Source organism: Lotus japonicus, chromosome 1 (assembly GCF_012489685.1).
Source record: "Lotus japonicus ecotype B-129 chromosome 1, LjGifu_v1.2".
In the NCBI taxonomy this organism is placed as follows: domain Eukaryota; kingdom Viridiplantae; phylum Streptophyta; class Magnoliopsida; order Fabales; family Fabaceae; genus Lotus; species Lotus japonicus.
In genome coordinates this window covers 49,468,371-49,482,637 of record NC_080041.1, presented here as the reverse complement: position 1 = coordinate 49,482,637, position 14,267 = coordinate 49,468,371, and the positions used below count along the sequence as shown (strand labels likewise).

General features: G+C 39.3%; 1 protein-coding gene across 1 annotated transcript; it reads right to left on the bottom strand.

The window, feature by feature from the left end:
- Positions 1–8,165: 8,165 nt before the first annotated feature.
- LOC130743987 (LRR receptor-like serine/threonine-protein kinase GSO1) lies at positions 8,166–11,414 on the bottom strand. The gene is made up of 3 exons (XM_057596203.1): positions 10,911–11,414; positions 8,855–9,763; positions 8,166–8,751 (listed from the first exon to the last, which is right to left on the bottom strand). The coding sequence occupies exons 2-3, from the start codon at positions 9,165–9,167 to the stop codon at positions 8,642–8,644; spliced, it is 423 nt and encodes a 140-aa protein (XP_057452186.1). The 5' UTR covers positions 9,168–9,763; positions 10,911–11,414; the 3' UTR covers positions 8,166–8,641.
- Positions 11,415–14,267: the final 2,853 nt, after the last annotated feature.

The window sequence follows — 14,267 nt, the reverse complement described above, 5'->3', positions numbered from 1 at the left end:
GTCGTGGCATCTCTAGTCAGCCGAAAGGTAAAACCATTTTATCTTGTTGAAAATCAATTTTTATTTTAACAAATGTCATCATATTTTTCTTTTAATTTGTTTAGAAAAGGGTGAAATCTAACAATTTTTATGTCATATTAAAGATTAAGTTTGAAAAGTGAATTCCTTTAACCGTAACAAGTACTTATTGTATGCAAATTTGGCATGTCCACCGGACGGGTTCGGTCAGTTTCAGGCCGAAAATGTAAGTTTCGTTTACTTCGGTCGGTTCGGTCGGCCGGAGCCCAAACCGAAACCGAATGGTCTAAACCATCAAAAACTGAAATTTTCCACCCGAACCACCCATGAACTGAACCAAACCCCCGTGTTCGCCAAGAAAATCACTGTTTGATCGGGTTCTGTCGGTCCGATTTTATTTGGAAAGCACTAATGCAAATGTTGGTGTTATCAAAGTACATTTGTGCAAGTCTTTAGAGGGATGAGAAGCGGTTTATCTAGGGCGCAAATGAGGGAGCTAGAAGTTGCAGTCATGTTTCATGGGAGAAAGTTTGTTCGCCTAAAAACCATGGGATCCTAGGACTTAAACGCATGTATGAATTTTATCTTGCACAGTTTATGAAGATCAACTGAGGTTCCGAAAGGCTCTGTGGGTGTGAATCATTCGACACAAATATCGTTGTGGTGTAGGTACTCTACTCTCCCTTTAGTTGATTCGAAAGCATCAGAGTCTATTGTCTGGCACATTGTATCTGAAAACATGGCCTACTTTTTGCAAGGGCTACGTTGGAACGTTGGTAATGACTTGGAGGTGAAGTTTTGGAAGGGGAAGAGAAGGAAAAAGAAGCAATCCCCGTCGCTGATTTGGATTGTGTCTTTGCTAATTATGTCAATTAAGAGGGAAGGTGGAGGTCCAAAAATTTGTGCGGTCCCTTAGGAGGCTAGCTTGGAAATTCTTGCAACTACTTTTGCTGATGTGCGTTCTGGCCCTGACAAGCTGGTCTAGAACTGCACTTCCTCTAGGGTGTTTGTAACACCCCGATTTCCAGGTGTCACTTTAATAACCAAAAATAAACTTTACGCGGAAAACAGGTAATTTTTTTTCGTTTTCTTTCCTTTTAATCAAAACGATAAGGAAGTAAAGACAAAGCCCAACAACTAAACTAACCGATAAACAACATATACAAAGGTACAGCCTCTGCTGCACTATCCCGGCACGCGCACACGCAGTGACTCCAAGGTAACGTGCCCGTAGGCGAATATATACAAACCAAAACTGTACGCAAAAGCATCAAATATACCACTATCCAAGAGAAAGTCGGCCTCAAAATGGCCTCAACCCAAGACCCCTATAGTCCGACAGACTCTCTGTGATCCTCAGCAAGAGAACCACACAAAAAGCCATATATCGGGAACCTACCCGGTCCCAAAAGTAAGACGAATCAGAGCTATGACAGTGACAACCAACTCAAAAGACTCTAACCACCCATATCCCACACTACTATTATCGACTCTCCCTCGATCAGCCATGAAGTCCGGGTCCTCGTCGAAAGCTTCAGTAATAGACATTTCGCTCCGGGTCTTTCCCGCACAACGAATCATCACGAACCGGCTGACAGACGCCTGGCAGCAGGCCGACCGCCCAAACACAAACATACAAACAAAGCCAAGGTGCTAGGGTCAACTTACAGAATACAATAGATATGCAATCAACATGCGATAAAGGGGGTATATATATATGTTTTATATATACATATAAGTTATGTATTGTATCAACTCCCTAATACAATTCAATCATCAAAACACATAACGATGTTTATCAACATCAAATCATCAATATCTCAACAGATATAGTTAGAGTGCATGATATGTCAATGCAACGTCAATTAAGAAGGTTCCGGAAGAAATAGGCTGGGCACGATCGAGTCGGTCCTAGCACTAGCATTGTGCCGACCATAACCCTCGGGTGTCACTTACAACCTTGACATAGTCGGATCAGTCCTAACCCTGCGGGTCGACTTTTCCCTCCAACGAATGCCCGAGTTACCCGAAGGCATGCTGTACCCGAAGGTATATACTGTACCCGAAGGTATATAGATATACTATACCCGAAGGTATATAGATATACTGTACCCGAAGGTATATAGATATACTGTACCCGAAGGTATATAGATATACTGTACCCGAAGGTATATACTGTACCCGAAGGTATATAGATATACTGTACCCGAAGGTATATAGATATACTGTACCCGAAGGTATATAGATATACTGTACCCGAAGGTATATAGATATACTGTACCCGAAGGTATATACTGTACCCGAAGGTATATAGATATACTGTACCCGAAGGTATATAGATATACTGTACCCGAAGGTATATACTGTACCCGAAGGTATATATCGATTCGGCGACAAAAGACAATTATTTATGAAAGGAGTGCGATCACCCTTGATGACTTCTTGAGTCATCTGACTCATCAAATCTCGATGGTCAAAAACTGCTCCGACCCAAACTCAAAACAACCCAAGAGTTAGTGTCGGTCAATACAACACAACTCCACCAACAAGATTACACGAGGGTCTAGTGTCGGTCAATACAACACAGCCCAAACAACAAGATCACTAGGTGTCGGTCAATACAACACGGCTCCACAACACTCCCCAAGAGTACTAACGTACTCGGTGACTTTCAATCATCACCATAGCTCACCTTAGTGGCTTTCCCAATTCCGATAACTCTCCAAACCCACAACAAAGGTCGACTTTTCCCCGCCTTTCGTAAATATTTTTCCCCTTCAGTTCTCCTATGCTTAAACGTTAATAAAAATGATTTCAATTCAAATTAGTCAAATTATGAGTTTATTTCTCAAAGTCTAAGTTTCCCAAGTCTTTATTTTTCGAAAGCTCTATCATTCTAAGTTTCCAAAAATCAACCACCCAAAATACATTTCCCGGGGAAAGTCTAGGAATTCCAACGAATCCCAACAAATGGCTAAGTCTCAAACCCCACATTCGGACTTGCCTAGGGTTGTTCATCCAACCCGAAATGTCAAAGATCACCAGGTCAATGAACCTCCACTCCGAAGTTGCGTCAAAACGCTCAATTCAACACATCATCAATATCATAAGTTATGAAAACAATCATAACAATAAATCATCATCATAAACAACATCAGATAAAGCATAAGTCGAATTTATCGACGCCTGTCATGCAATCATAGCTAAATATAGCAAGTTGCCCTAACCTCGAGCTGTTCCAGCTTCGCAAACAAAGTTCTCCTCAAACAATTGCTCTGAGTATTCCAAAGTTCCTTCAACTGAACCTCGGAGGAAAACAAAGCAGAAACCAAACAAAATCGATTAGTTCGATCGCAAAACAATACATAAACGATAGACAAAGCATTAAAGCTTCAGAATACGACAATCGGGTACGAAAGGACAAGTTTTCGAAAACGAAAAACTCCCCCCCCCCCTTAGGAAATAGCCCACGGCCATAAGGAGAAAAGGGCTTCGGCTCTTTTTCTTCGATCAAATCAATTCACAAGGTAGTTTTAGGGTAAAACTAAGGCAAAGAAACTGTCGGAACAATTTTCGGACAATCGGGCCGAAAAACAACTATCCAGGGGCATTTTGGTCCAAAATAAAGGCTCAAAACTTCAAAGTTATCAGTTCTGAAAACAAATTTGACAGCAATGATCCTCATGACATCCGTGACAACAAATCCTAAAGGCACGAAGTCAGATTAAGTCTTTTCGACAATAAAGTTTCGAAATGTGAGACAAAAAGGGTTTTGAAACAGTTTTTCAGATCCTGGACAACTGGATCACAATCAGCGTTTACTGACAGAGGTTTTAGACTCAGGGGAACGTAAGGAACATAACCCAACCAAGAAATCGAACCATTTTAGAAAAATCTCAAAACTGTGAGCACAGAAACGACTTTAGAAACGCAACAGAAACAACAATCAGAGGTAGGAATCGTGTTAGTTACCTCGATACCTAGAAGTAGGGACGAACTGCGCGAAGATTGGTCAAGTTTTCGCGAAAATCTCATCCCCCCTTGCTCACCACGAAATTCAGCCACAATAGGAAGAAAATGAAGGAATTTTTGCTTTTTGAGCTATTTATAGGCAGGCGAAATCGCGGGAAAATGAAAATTTCGCGATTTCGATTTTTGCAGCACGATCACCGTGGAATTCTAAAAGAGATTCTGGCGTCAGAATTCCAGAACTCAAAACAAATATCTAAGATTTAGGAAAAACGATATCCAAAACGCCAAAAGCGGTGTAAGTTAGTCTGTCCCGAAAAACTACTTTTTGCTGTGATGCTCAGACGACCAAACTTCCAACAGAAGAAAGATTGGAAATGTCGAAACAAGTCTGGCAACGCGGACGGAATCTTCGTTAGATGTCCCGAATAGAAAAAGTCTTCATCCTTCGCTCAAAACTAAGGTTTCGAAGCAAAGAAATTAGCGTCGGCGGACATCCGAAAAGTAAATACTATCGTGCGTACAGTCCAGAGTTCCGAAATGAAATGCTGGTCGAAGGAAAAATAAAGAGAATCTTTAAATTTTCCAAGAATTCGAAATATCGCCTAAACATTGCTTTAAAAATGAAATTAGCCTATTCTGGACATGCTCGCCATAAGGCAGGTGTGCAGACGACTCGCACTAGCTCCGAAAGAAACAACGCCACATTCCTCGAGCAATTCCTGAACTTTCTTCTTCATTAATCTTTCTCAAATATCAAACTCCTGTCACACTTACACTGATTCCACGCGTGAGTCGGAAATTAACTTGTTCCGAAAATCCGGGTCTTACAGTGTTCACAACAACCTATGTGTACAGCTTGGCCAGGGGCGAAGTAGTGCTTAAGCCACCTGATCCAATTAGGCATCTAGCATTGGAAAGGGGAACAACGAGTGAAGTTGTTCTTGTGAGAGATAGAGAATGGAGGTATCATGACCAATGAGAAAAGGATTCATTGGCACATTTTGGAGAACGACCTTTGTCCCTTGTGCGGTACCCAACATGAAACCACTCCTCATGCCTTCTGTGATTGTGCAGAGGTTGCATAAATGTGGCGATCAATGTCTGGTGTTCGTTCGAGGTTTTCTTTCTTATCGCAAAATCTCCAACAATGGCTCCTTGGAAATTTGAGAGCTAGTTGTGATTGGGACGGAGCATCCTGGAGAAGACTATTCGTGAACGCAACTTGGAGCTTGTGGAAGATGCGGAATGCTGTGATTTTCGAATAGGTGTAGTGGAGTGACGCAACAGTGGACAACAAATTCAGTTTGGTACAATGACTTATATGCAAACATGGAGCTCCTAGAATCTGGCCCAAGTAATAGTTCCAGTTTATGTTGGTTGTTTCCTTGTGTGGGGTAGCTGAAATTAAATGTTGATGGCTAGGTGTGCCACAATAGGTAAGGCTAGTTGTGGTGAAGTTTTCTAAGATGGCGATGGGAATTGGACCAGAGGTTTATGCAGAAGAATATGCACCTCAAATCGTTTAGGACTCCCTTTACAATGTGATTACTGAGAGTGACTCTGTCGAGGCTATTGAGGCTTTACTGTCGCATGCAACCTATGCGTCCCGATATTTGGAGATGGTTAATTAGATTCGTTGGAGTATTTTGTCTCACCTTGAGGTGAAGTTTCAATTTACCAATCGAGAAGGCAACTCGGCGGCTGATTGTCTTACTCGGTGAACCATGGGTAATTTTTTTTCTCGAAATGAAACATGCATAAATAGGTCGGAATGCAATTAGCTATATACCCATGATCAACTGAGTCAAATGTAACCATGAAACATATATAACAAAAACTCTTGGTGAAAATAGTTTTTTCAAGATAACAGTGAATAGTCAATTATGCAAATAACACCCTTTTTACTTCCTGAAGATATTTTCTTTCCACAATACATACGTTACCCGCAAACCTCCTTTTATAAGATTAAATAACAGAATAACAATACAAAGCATTCATAAACACCCTGATCATTTCACATCGTCGACATCTCAAGTAGATTCTCCTCTTCATTAGGATCCTCATCTACAACACTTGGAGTTGACTCCAGAGAGCACATCGCAAATTAGTAGGTTACCCGCCATCGTCTGGTGGAGACGCCCAAAGTACACCCACAAGAAGAAAATAGTGCAATAGTCAACTTCTTTCTATAGAGTTAAGTAATTAACATAGAACGTGCCCATACAACATACAATGCTCACACAAGGTAACAAACATACAATATCCTAAACACACATTGTTGTTCTATTAGTGCATGGATTTTCTCCCCTCTTTAACTTCCTTTGTTAGTTCTGGTGCCCACTAGGGTGAGCAAGATTCAAATTGGTCCATGGGTGGACCAGGGTTATACACCATAAATATATTAATATTTAAAGTGTGTGGTCAGGATGATGAACCTACAACTTGGCAATCAGGTGAAGAAGACATTATTCATGGAATTTTGAAAATTTGCTAAGGTACCCCTGTACCTTTGTATCACCACTTGATGTCATATTGGTTGTGGTCCCTTCCTTCACTGTTCACTATATTGTCTTTTGTGAATGTCCCGTTCGTCCCTTTCGTAATAAAAAACCGCCATTGTTGTAGTGTAAAGCTGTGACTGAGTTTTTTCGAAATGAAATCATCTCCATTTGTTTGATAAAAAAACGTTGAAGCGGTGGTGTAGAGAGATGAAGCACACGAATATTTGGTTGTGGAAGACAGAGAAATAAGGGGACACCCACGCGTTCGTAGCGTTTACGATTTGTTGTTATTTGACGCAGAGGGTTGTGGAGGATTCTGAACTGGCGTTGCGTGAGTTGGCGACAATCGCATGTCACCTGTTCGAGGAAATTCCCCACAGGCAAAGAACTGGTGCTGGTGAGTTGGGTACAACAGCATGCCAATTGTTCGATGAAATGCCCCACAGAAACTGGGTTCAACGTACATTGCCAGTTTGTTGGGAAGTGCAGCTCACAGTTGTTGTAATGAATTCAGGAACCATGATTCACTCATTGTGACCCCATGATACAGTAACTGAATGAATAATTTTGGTGACCTTATTTAGCCATGATGCCATTAAGATTGACCTGTGTCCCCATGAGTTTGCACCATTGTTTATAGGTTTGAATTTGTGTGAATCACATTGCCTTCCCTGAGGTTCAATGAGTCAGGTATTGGCCATCTTAGCACATGTTGGTTATTGTAAAGATTAAAACGTTATACATTTGGTGCAGTTAGTGATTGATAAAGAAAGTAAAGCAAACCTACATGTATTCAGCAAGCTGTGAAACTATTTTGATGATAAAGTTATGGGCTTATGTTATCATTAATAGCATGATTCAATCGAATAAACTTGGTGTATTATCACAACTATTTTGTGTCATCGATATCTTTTATCTACTGTTTGCATACCTCAGGTCTGGTGATTTTGGAGAATGAATCAACCTTTCAGACCAGGCATTTGTAAAATATTAGTTAGAGTCTAGCACAGATTTGAAAAGGATGTGATGTGGTATGCGGAGGTGTTTCTACACAACAACTTTTTGGCCAGAATTATGTGAAGATCAGACGATCAGTTGATACTTTAGATGGATAAGTAATCCTCATAAACATGATTTATCTATCATTCATCCATGAATCTTAACAAAGTGTGGCTAAACTGATTTAAGATTTTAAACCTGCAATGCTTTGCTCGTTTTGACTGCGCTGAAATGAATGGCTTCCTTGTAAATTATTTGCATTTTAACATTGAAGTTATTTTGAGTGAGACTTTTGCTAATGGGTAGATTAATTTTTATGGGAATGACACTTTTGGTTGTCCTAGTGTAAATGCATCCATTAACGTCCCGCGTTTCGTGAAGATCTTTTATAAATTATAACCGATTTTCCCGGTAGGTTCACATTGTAAATCTTGAGTTGTGAACCTATAGGGAGAATCGGTTATCCCCCAAGTCACCTATTTGTCGCAATCATCTGTTTTATCTACAACTGCACTGGTATATTGATTCATTTTCTGAATTTCTCGAGTATTTCTTAATGACAAACTGGCAAACTAATGTCAATTATTTTACGTTCAGTATCATTGAAAGGAGTGATAAAATGGGAAATATGAACATTTAGAAGAAAAATGTAAAACTAAAACATCAAATTTCAGGTCAACTTTCTATTTATAACTTTTGGCATGTGTAGTTTTGTGAGCCAAACATATCGTTTCATGTTGTCTCGTATTTAGAAGACTTAAAATAAAAGAATTTACAATGATTCTTGAAGGTACTTGCCACAACATCTGTACCAGTGCTTATCCACACAAAATCTACACAATGTGAAAAAGAAAAACAATAAATGAAGTAAGAAGTATCATGGACCCCAAGTCTTTCAGTCCTTTGGATATAACTTCACTTGTAACGATCCAAATTTTTCTTCTCGAACTTGACTATTCTGCTGTTGAATATACTTTCCTTGAAGATGGGCCTATCCTGGGGTGTAATTTTAGTGCATTGTAGGGCTATCTCAAGTACTTGGAATGTAGCAAGGTTTTTGCCAGGTAAAAGAGGTTTCAGCACAGAGTCTATCAATTCCTCACGGGAAGAGCCATGCATACCAATATGCATCTCCACCCATCTCACTATGTTCATGTCTGGTCCAAAACTTGTTGGCATTCTACCGCTAAAAGTTCCATAAGAACGACTCCCATGCTGTAAACATCACTTTTTTCTGTTGCCTGCAGGGAGAATGCATGCTCTGAAAACAAGCCAAATTTAACCAACTTTGATTAGTGATTGAAGTTAGACAGAAAATAGTTTAAGATCAATTCAAATCAGCAGTTTGATCAATAGTTCAATACCTGGAGCCATGTAGCCGTAAGACCCAGCAAACCAAGAATTTGACTCAGTATTGGAGTCATCATAATTCTCAATCAGAGCTTTTGCCAGTCCAAAATCTCCCAAGTGTGCCTCCATTTTAGAATCTAGCAATACATTGCTAGATTTGATGTCCCTGGGAATGATATTTGGCACACAATCATGATGGAGGTACTCCACTCCTTGAGCCAGTCCCACAACAATTTTCAACCTTGTCTCACAATCAAGGCTCTTCTTTACTTTACTCTCCTTGGCTGGTTTACCCTGAAGCCAATCCCACACACTCCCATTCTTCATGTACTCATATATCAGCAGATTCCAACCTGCTCCTTTGCCTTTACTGCTACAATATCCTATTAGCTTCACCAGATACCTCTCTCATGAAGCTTTTATCGAAAAGGAAATCATCTTTTGATGAAATCTTCTTGACAGCAACTGTATCTTCAGTAACCAATTCAGCTTTGTAGATTTTCCTTGAACCAATCATGAAGTCATCACTTAGTTTGTTTGTGGCATCCATGATGTCTTCCCACCTGAAATCTCTCTTTCCAGGAGCATGCATGTAGTTTAAAAAGTGGCCGCCTTTGTGATGAAGAGTAAACATAAGTCACTTCACTGTTTTTCCTAAAGAATTCTTGCTTGTTTCTGCAGAAGATTCTGAGTGAAAGCACCAAGAGTGCAATTGCAGCTGATGTTGAAATAGCATAAATTATCATTACTGATGACTCATTTCGGCCTGAGTTCTCATTGTTGGGAGTATCATCGCAGCGGTCAAGAGGGCTTCCACAAAGATGTAAGTTCCGCTTCATCCTCACCAATTGACTCCGACAGGGTTGGTGTGGGTGATGACAGAATTCCAGCAACATTTTTCCCTTCACCAATTGATGAAAAATCTATAGCAAAGGGACAACAGTAACTCAGAACCAACGTACTCGATATCATTTTCCACATACTCGATTAAGAGGTAAATAATCCTCAATATTTGTTACAAGATTACGACCCAGATACTATGTACGAAGCTCAACAATGTAATTTATGAATACATCTGTTCCTCATATCAGTTTTACACACCCAACCCAACCCAAATTATGAATTCGATAGAAAAAACAAAATTCCGAACAATGGACCTATTAATCAAAAAAATCATTCAGATCTGATCGATACTTTATTTGTACTAACATGTTTCGTCACAAAGTAGCAGATAGCCATTGATACGAAGGGATGAGAAGATGATGGAAACCATAGGACACACCTTAGGATTGCATTGGGGTGTTTACAATTTACGTTATTTTACAAGCCCTTATTTGAAATTAAGCAAAATACTGCCACAAACCCAGTAACCTGAAAAAACCAGTCAAAAAGCAAAATACTGCCACAAACCCAGTAACCTGAAAAAACCAGTCAAAAACCCTGGTCCACCGATGGGCCAATTTGATACTTGCCCACCGTTAGTTCTTTGACGAAGGAGAAAATTATAGTGCATTCATTAAAAGAGAAGTGATGCCCTTTAGTTTCTTTTATATATAATGGTCAAATTGGTCCCTATGTTTGCAGTGACTTTTGATTTTAGTCCCTCCTCAGAAAAAACAAGCTAATATCGCCCTGCAGTTGCAGACATTTTGGTTTTAGTCCTCACCGGAGGGGGAGCTCCGGTAAGGCCCCACCTGGCACGCTGACGTGTTAAAACAATCCTAAGTGGATTTTAAAAAAAAAAAAATTAAAACCCAAAATACCCAAAATACCCTTCCTTCTATTTTACACCTCCAATTCCCCCAAATCTCTCCTAAATTCCCAAATCAACTTGGAATGCAAAGAGGAATTAAACCCAAAAATCAACATATTCACCTTCACTAAAAAAATTTAACAATTACCCAGAAAAATCACCCAAAACCCTGCAACAATCACCCCAACCCTTCTCCATCCCTCCCTCTCACGCTCCCCAACCCCAAACCCATCACCAATCTCTGAAAACCCATCAAAAAGTCTATAACAGCAGCTATTTGTTTCAACAAATCCACTAGAGGTTCAAATAGAAAATACCTAGAAAACAACCAAAGGTTGAAGCTTTGTCGCCCCAAGGTTGAAGTTTTGTTCAAAGGGGTTTTGTTCCTGGGTTTTGTGCCAGACGGAAACATGCAAGTACCAGATCGAAGCTTTCTCTTCCTGGGTTTTGTTCAAAGCTTTGTGTCTGTCTAAAGCCCCCTTTATTCTCCCTCGGTGCCTCTCATCCTCAACACCTGCGTCCAGATCGACGAGAAATAAAAGCTAGATAATATTCACCCCTGCATCCAAAATTACCGATCCAAAACGCACACCCTTCATTGTTTTTCCTTTCTTCCATTTTTTAATAAATATCTGGGAACTAGGAAGGGCAGCATACAAATATGTTAATAATGTGTTACGTTTTAAAAAAAACAATGTTTACAATTAACATTTTATTAAGAATAAGTGTGAGCATAACAAGTATATAGAAGATAAGAGGCAGAGAGAAGCAAGAGTTTAGAGAGAAGAGAGCAAAAGAAGAGAGAATAGTATGAATGAGGAGTGCTCATCTTGATGCATCTCCTTTGTATTTATAGGGGTGAATATGGATGAAAATGCCAAGTTACATGGGCTTGGGCATGGCCCATGATGGTCATCCAAATGATTCATAACACCCCCCTTGGATGACCATCCCTTAAGAATGTGCTCATTAAAACCTTACTAGGAAAACCCAGTGGGATAAAAACCTAGTGAAGGAAAAAGAGTACATCATTCTATAGCACGACTTTGTACATTGCCTCATTAAAAACCTTACCATGAAAAACCCAATGGGAAGAAAACATGGTTAAGGAAAAAAGAGTACAATGCATTTTAATTGAGATCTTTAAGCCGACGAACTCTGATATTTCGCACAAGCTTTTCAAATGTTGTTGTTGGAAGAGCTTTCATAAATAAGTCTGCCAAATTATCACTTGAACGAATTTGTTGGATGTCTATGTCACCATTCTTTTATAGATCATGAGTGAAGAAGAGTTTCGGTAGTATGTGCTTTGTTCTATCTCCCTTGATGTATCATTCTTTAGCCTTGTGTTGTCTGCAAGATGATGGATGAATCTCTGATATAGAATTTCTCATATTCAGATTTGAACAAAAAAATCAGAACTGGTTAAAAGTGTAACGCCCCGAATTTCAGGGGTTACGGTAATAACCTGATAAAGTAAATATGCAATGTTTTCCAAAATGATTTATAACCATGCGTATATTTTTTTCTTTTCGAAGTATTCCCAAAACATGACATGCATACTCCCAACTGTAAATAAATTTACATCAAACCTTGAACAAGGCGAGTACCCGAAACCCCAAATATAAATTTCTAAAATCATTATGCAAGCTTAAAACAATAACGGTAAGCTCTCTAACCCAAGGCTCTAGCCCTACACCCGACTCTATTCTTCGAGTCATCTACAGTTCTTCAAGTCCTCATCTCCACTCGCACAAAGGTTAAGCTCCATCAAAGATTCTTCATCGCCTAATAGCGTTAAGCGCCCAAACAACAAGTAGCAAACAGAAAGGGTTAACTCCATGCAATTACCACGTATAAAAGGGAAAAGCATGCTATCAAAGTTTAAGTGCGTAACATGGCACATAAGCTAGCAACTTAATCTCAATATAGATAACGACATATATCCAACAACCTAAATTTAATTCAGATATCAACAACATAGATTTAAATCAGATATCAGCAAAATCAACAACATAGAATCAAACCAAATATCCACAACCTCAACAATATAAAATCAAATCAGATATCAACAACCTTAAAAATATAACATCAAATCAGATATCAACAACTTCAACAATATAACATCAAATCAGATATCGACAACCTCAACAATATAATCAATCCATATAACCCAATATATAAGTGCTCTGTAGTAAAACTATGTGCTACTACTAAGACAAGTCAAATAAAAAAAATGTCTCGCAAGACGAGACAGTCACCTGGAACGAAAACCATTGATCTGCCACTTAATAACGCCACGAAGGCCACATAGTAGTACACCACGAAGGCCACACAATCGGTCAAATCAAAAGCGTCTCGCAAGACGGGACAATCATGTGGAACGAAAACCACTGATCAGCCACTTAATAACGCCACGAAGGCCACACAGTACGCCACGAAGGCCACACAATCGGTCAAATCAAAAGCGTCTCGCAAGACGGGACAATCACGTGGAACGAAAAGCACTGATCTGCCACTTAATAACGCCACGAAGGCCACACAGTCCGCCACGAAGGCCACACAGTACAATCCAACAACGCATATGCACAAATATCAACAATTTCAAATCCAATAATCAAGATAGAGTAACCCTATGTTACTCTTAATATCAACAAGCATTCGTCAATTCAGTTCCATATCCGCACAAACACATCAAGCTCTATTGAGCGATGAATCAATAATTCAGTGCTGGAAAACATAACCCTGTCATATCAACTAGAAAGCAGTAATAACAGAAACCAGTAAACGGCCGAAGCCTCTCAGAAAATGGAGACACACGTCTCAATAAGTTCACTCGGCCAAAGCCTCCAGAAAACATTTTCCCAGTTCAACACAACAGTCATAATCAAATGTCAATCAATTTAAACACATTCATCTCAAACGCATGCAGTGCGCTAAAAGCATGCAAGACTCAAAGACGTGCTAAAACTGAGTTACCCTTACCTTAGCCAATTTCTTGCCTAAACTGCAACTACAATCCAATCACATCCCTGCTTTCCCGTGTCGGCTCGCTTCTTTTTGTCCTTTGGCTTCGTCGCCAAGCGCTTCCGTTATTCATACCCTTCATAAGTACACAAAGCGTAATTACTAATTGAGCTACCTACTTTCCAAGTCTAATTCCTCACTCGGGAATCCAAACCTAACTGCTCTATCTCTAACCAAATATGTTATCCTTAAAACATTCATTAACAAAAGAGATAATATCCAAACTCTTATTCCCTAACACTTCCAAAAACTTGTTCGACTTTCAAAACATTTCGCAATCGCTCTCTAACGAATAAATGAGCGTAAAACTCAAACGTCATCTATTTTCATAAACGGATAAACAACATACGTAAGTAAAGTCCAAAAGGGGTTTTCCTACTCCAAAGCATTGTAACATATTTTTAAAATAAAAGGTTTACTCATCTATTTTCCAAAGCAACTCTTTGCACTTGAAATAACTAATTTTGTCAAACAATTATAAACTGTACAGCGACTTTTGCTAATTTTTAAATATGTCAAATGCACTCCGAAAACTCTAATATTTTTATTATGGGTTCTTTAACATGTTTTCTAAATCCCTGTAAATTTTCAAGTCGAAATTCGAAGTATAAAATTCGGAAAAAAAAAATACTAACAACAGTTTGCGA

Bases quoted from the DNA above. Each gene is read 5' to 3' on its own strand.
- LOC130743987 (XM_057596203.1), bottom strand. From the start codon at position 9,167: ATGAAGAATGGGAGTGTGTGGGATTGGCTTCAGGGTAAACCAGCCAAG. The intron at 8,752-8,854 runs GTATTGAACTAT...GCTTGTTTTCAG, and splicing joins TTACGGCTACATGGCTCCAG to AGCATGCATTCTCCCTGCAG.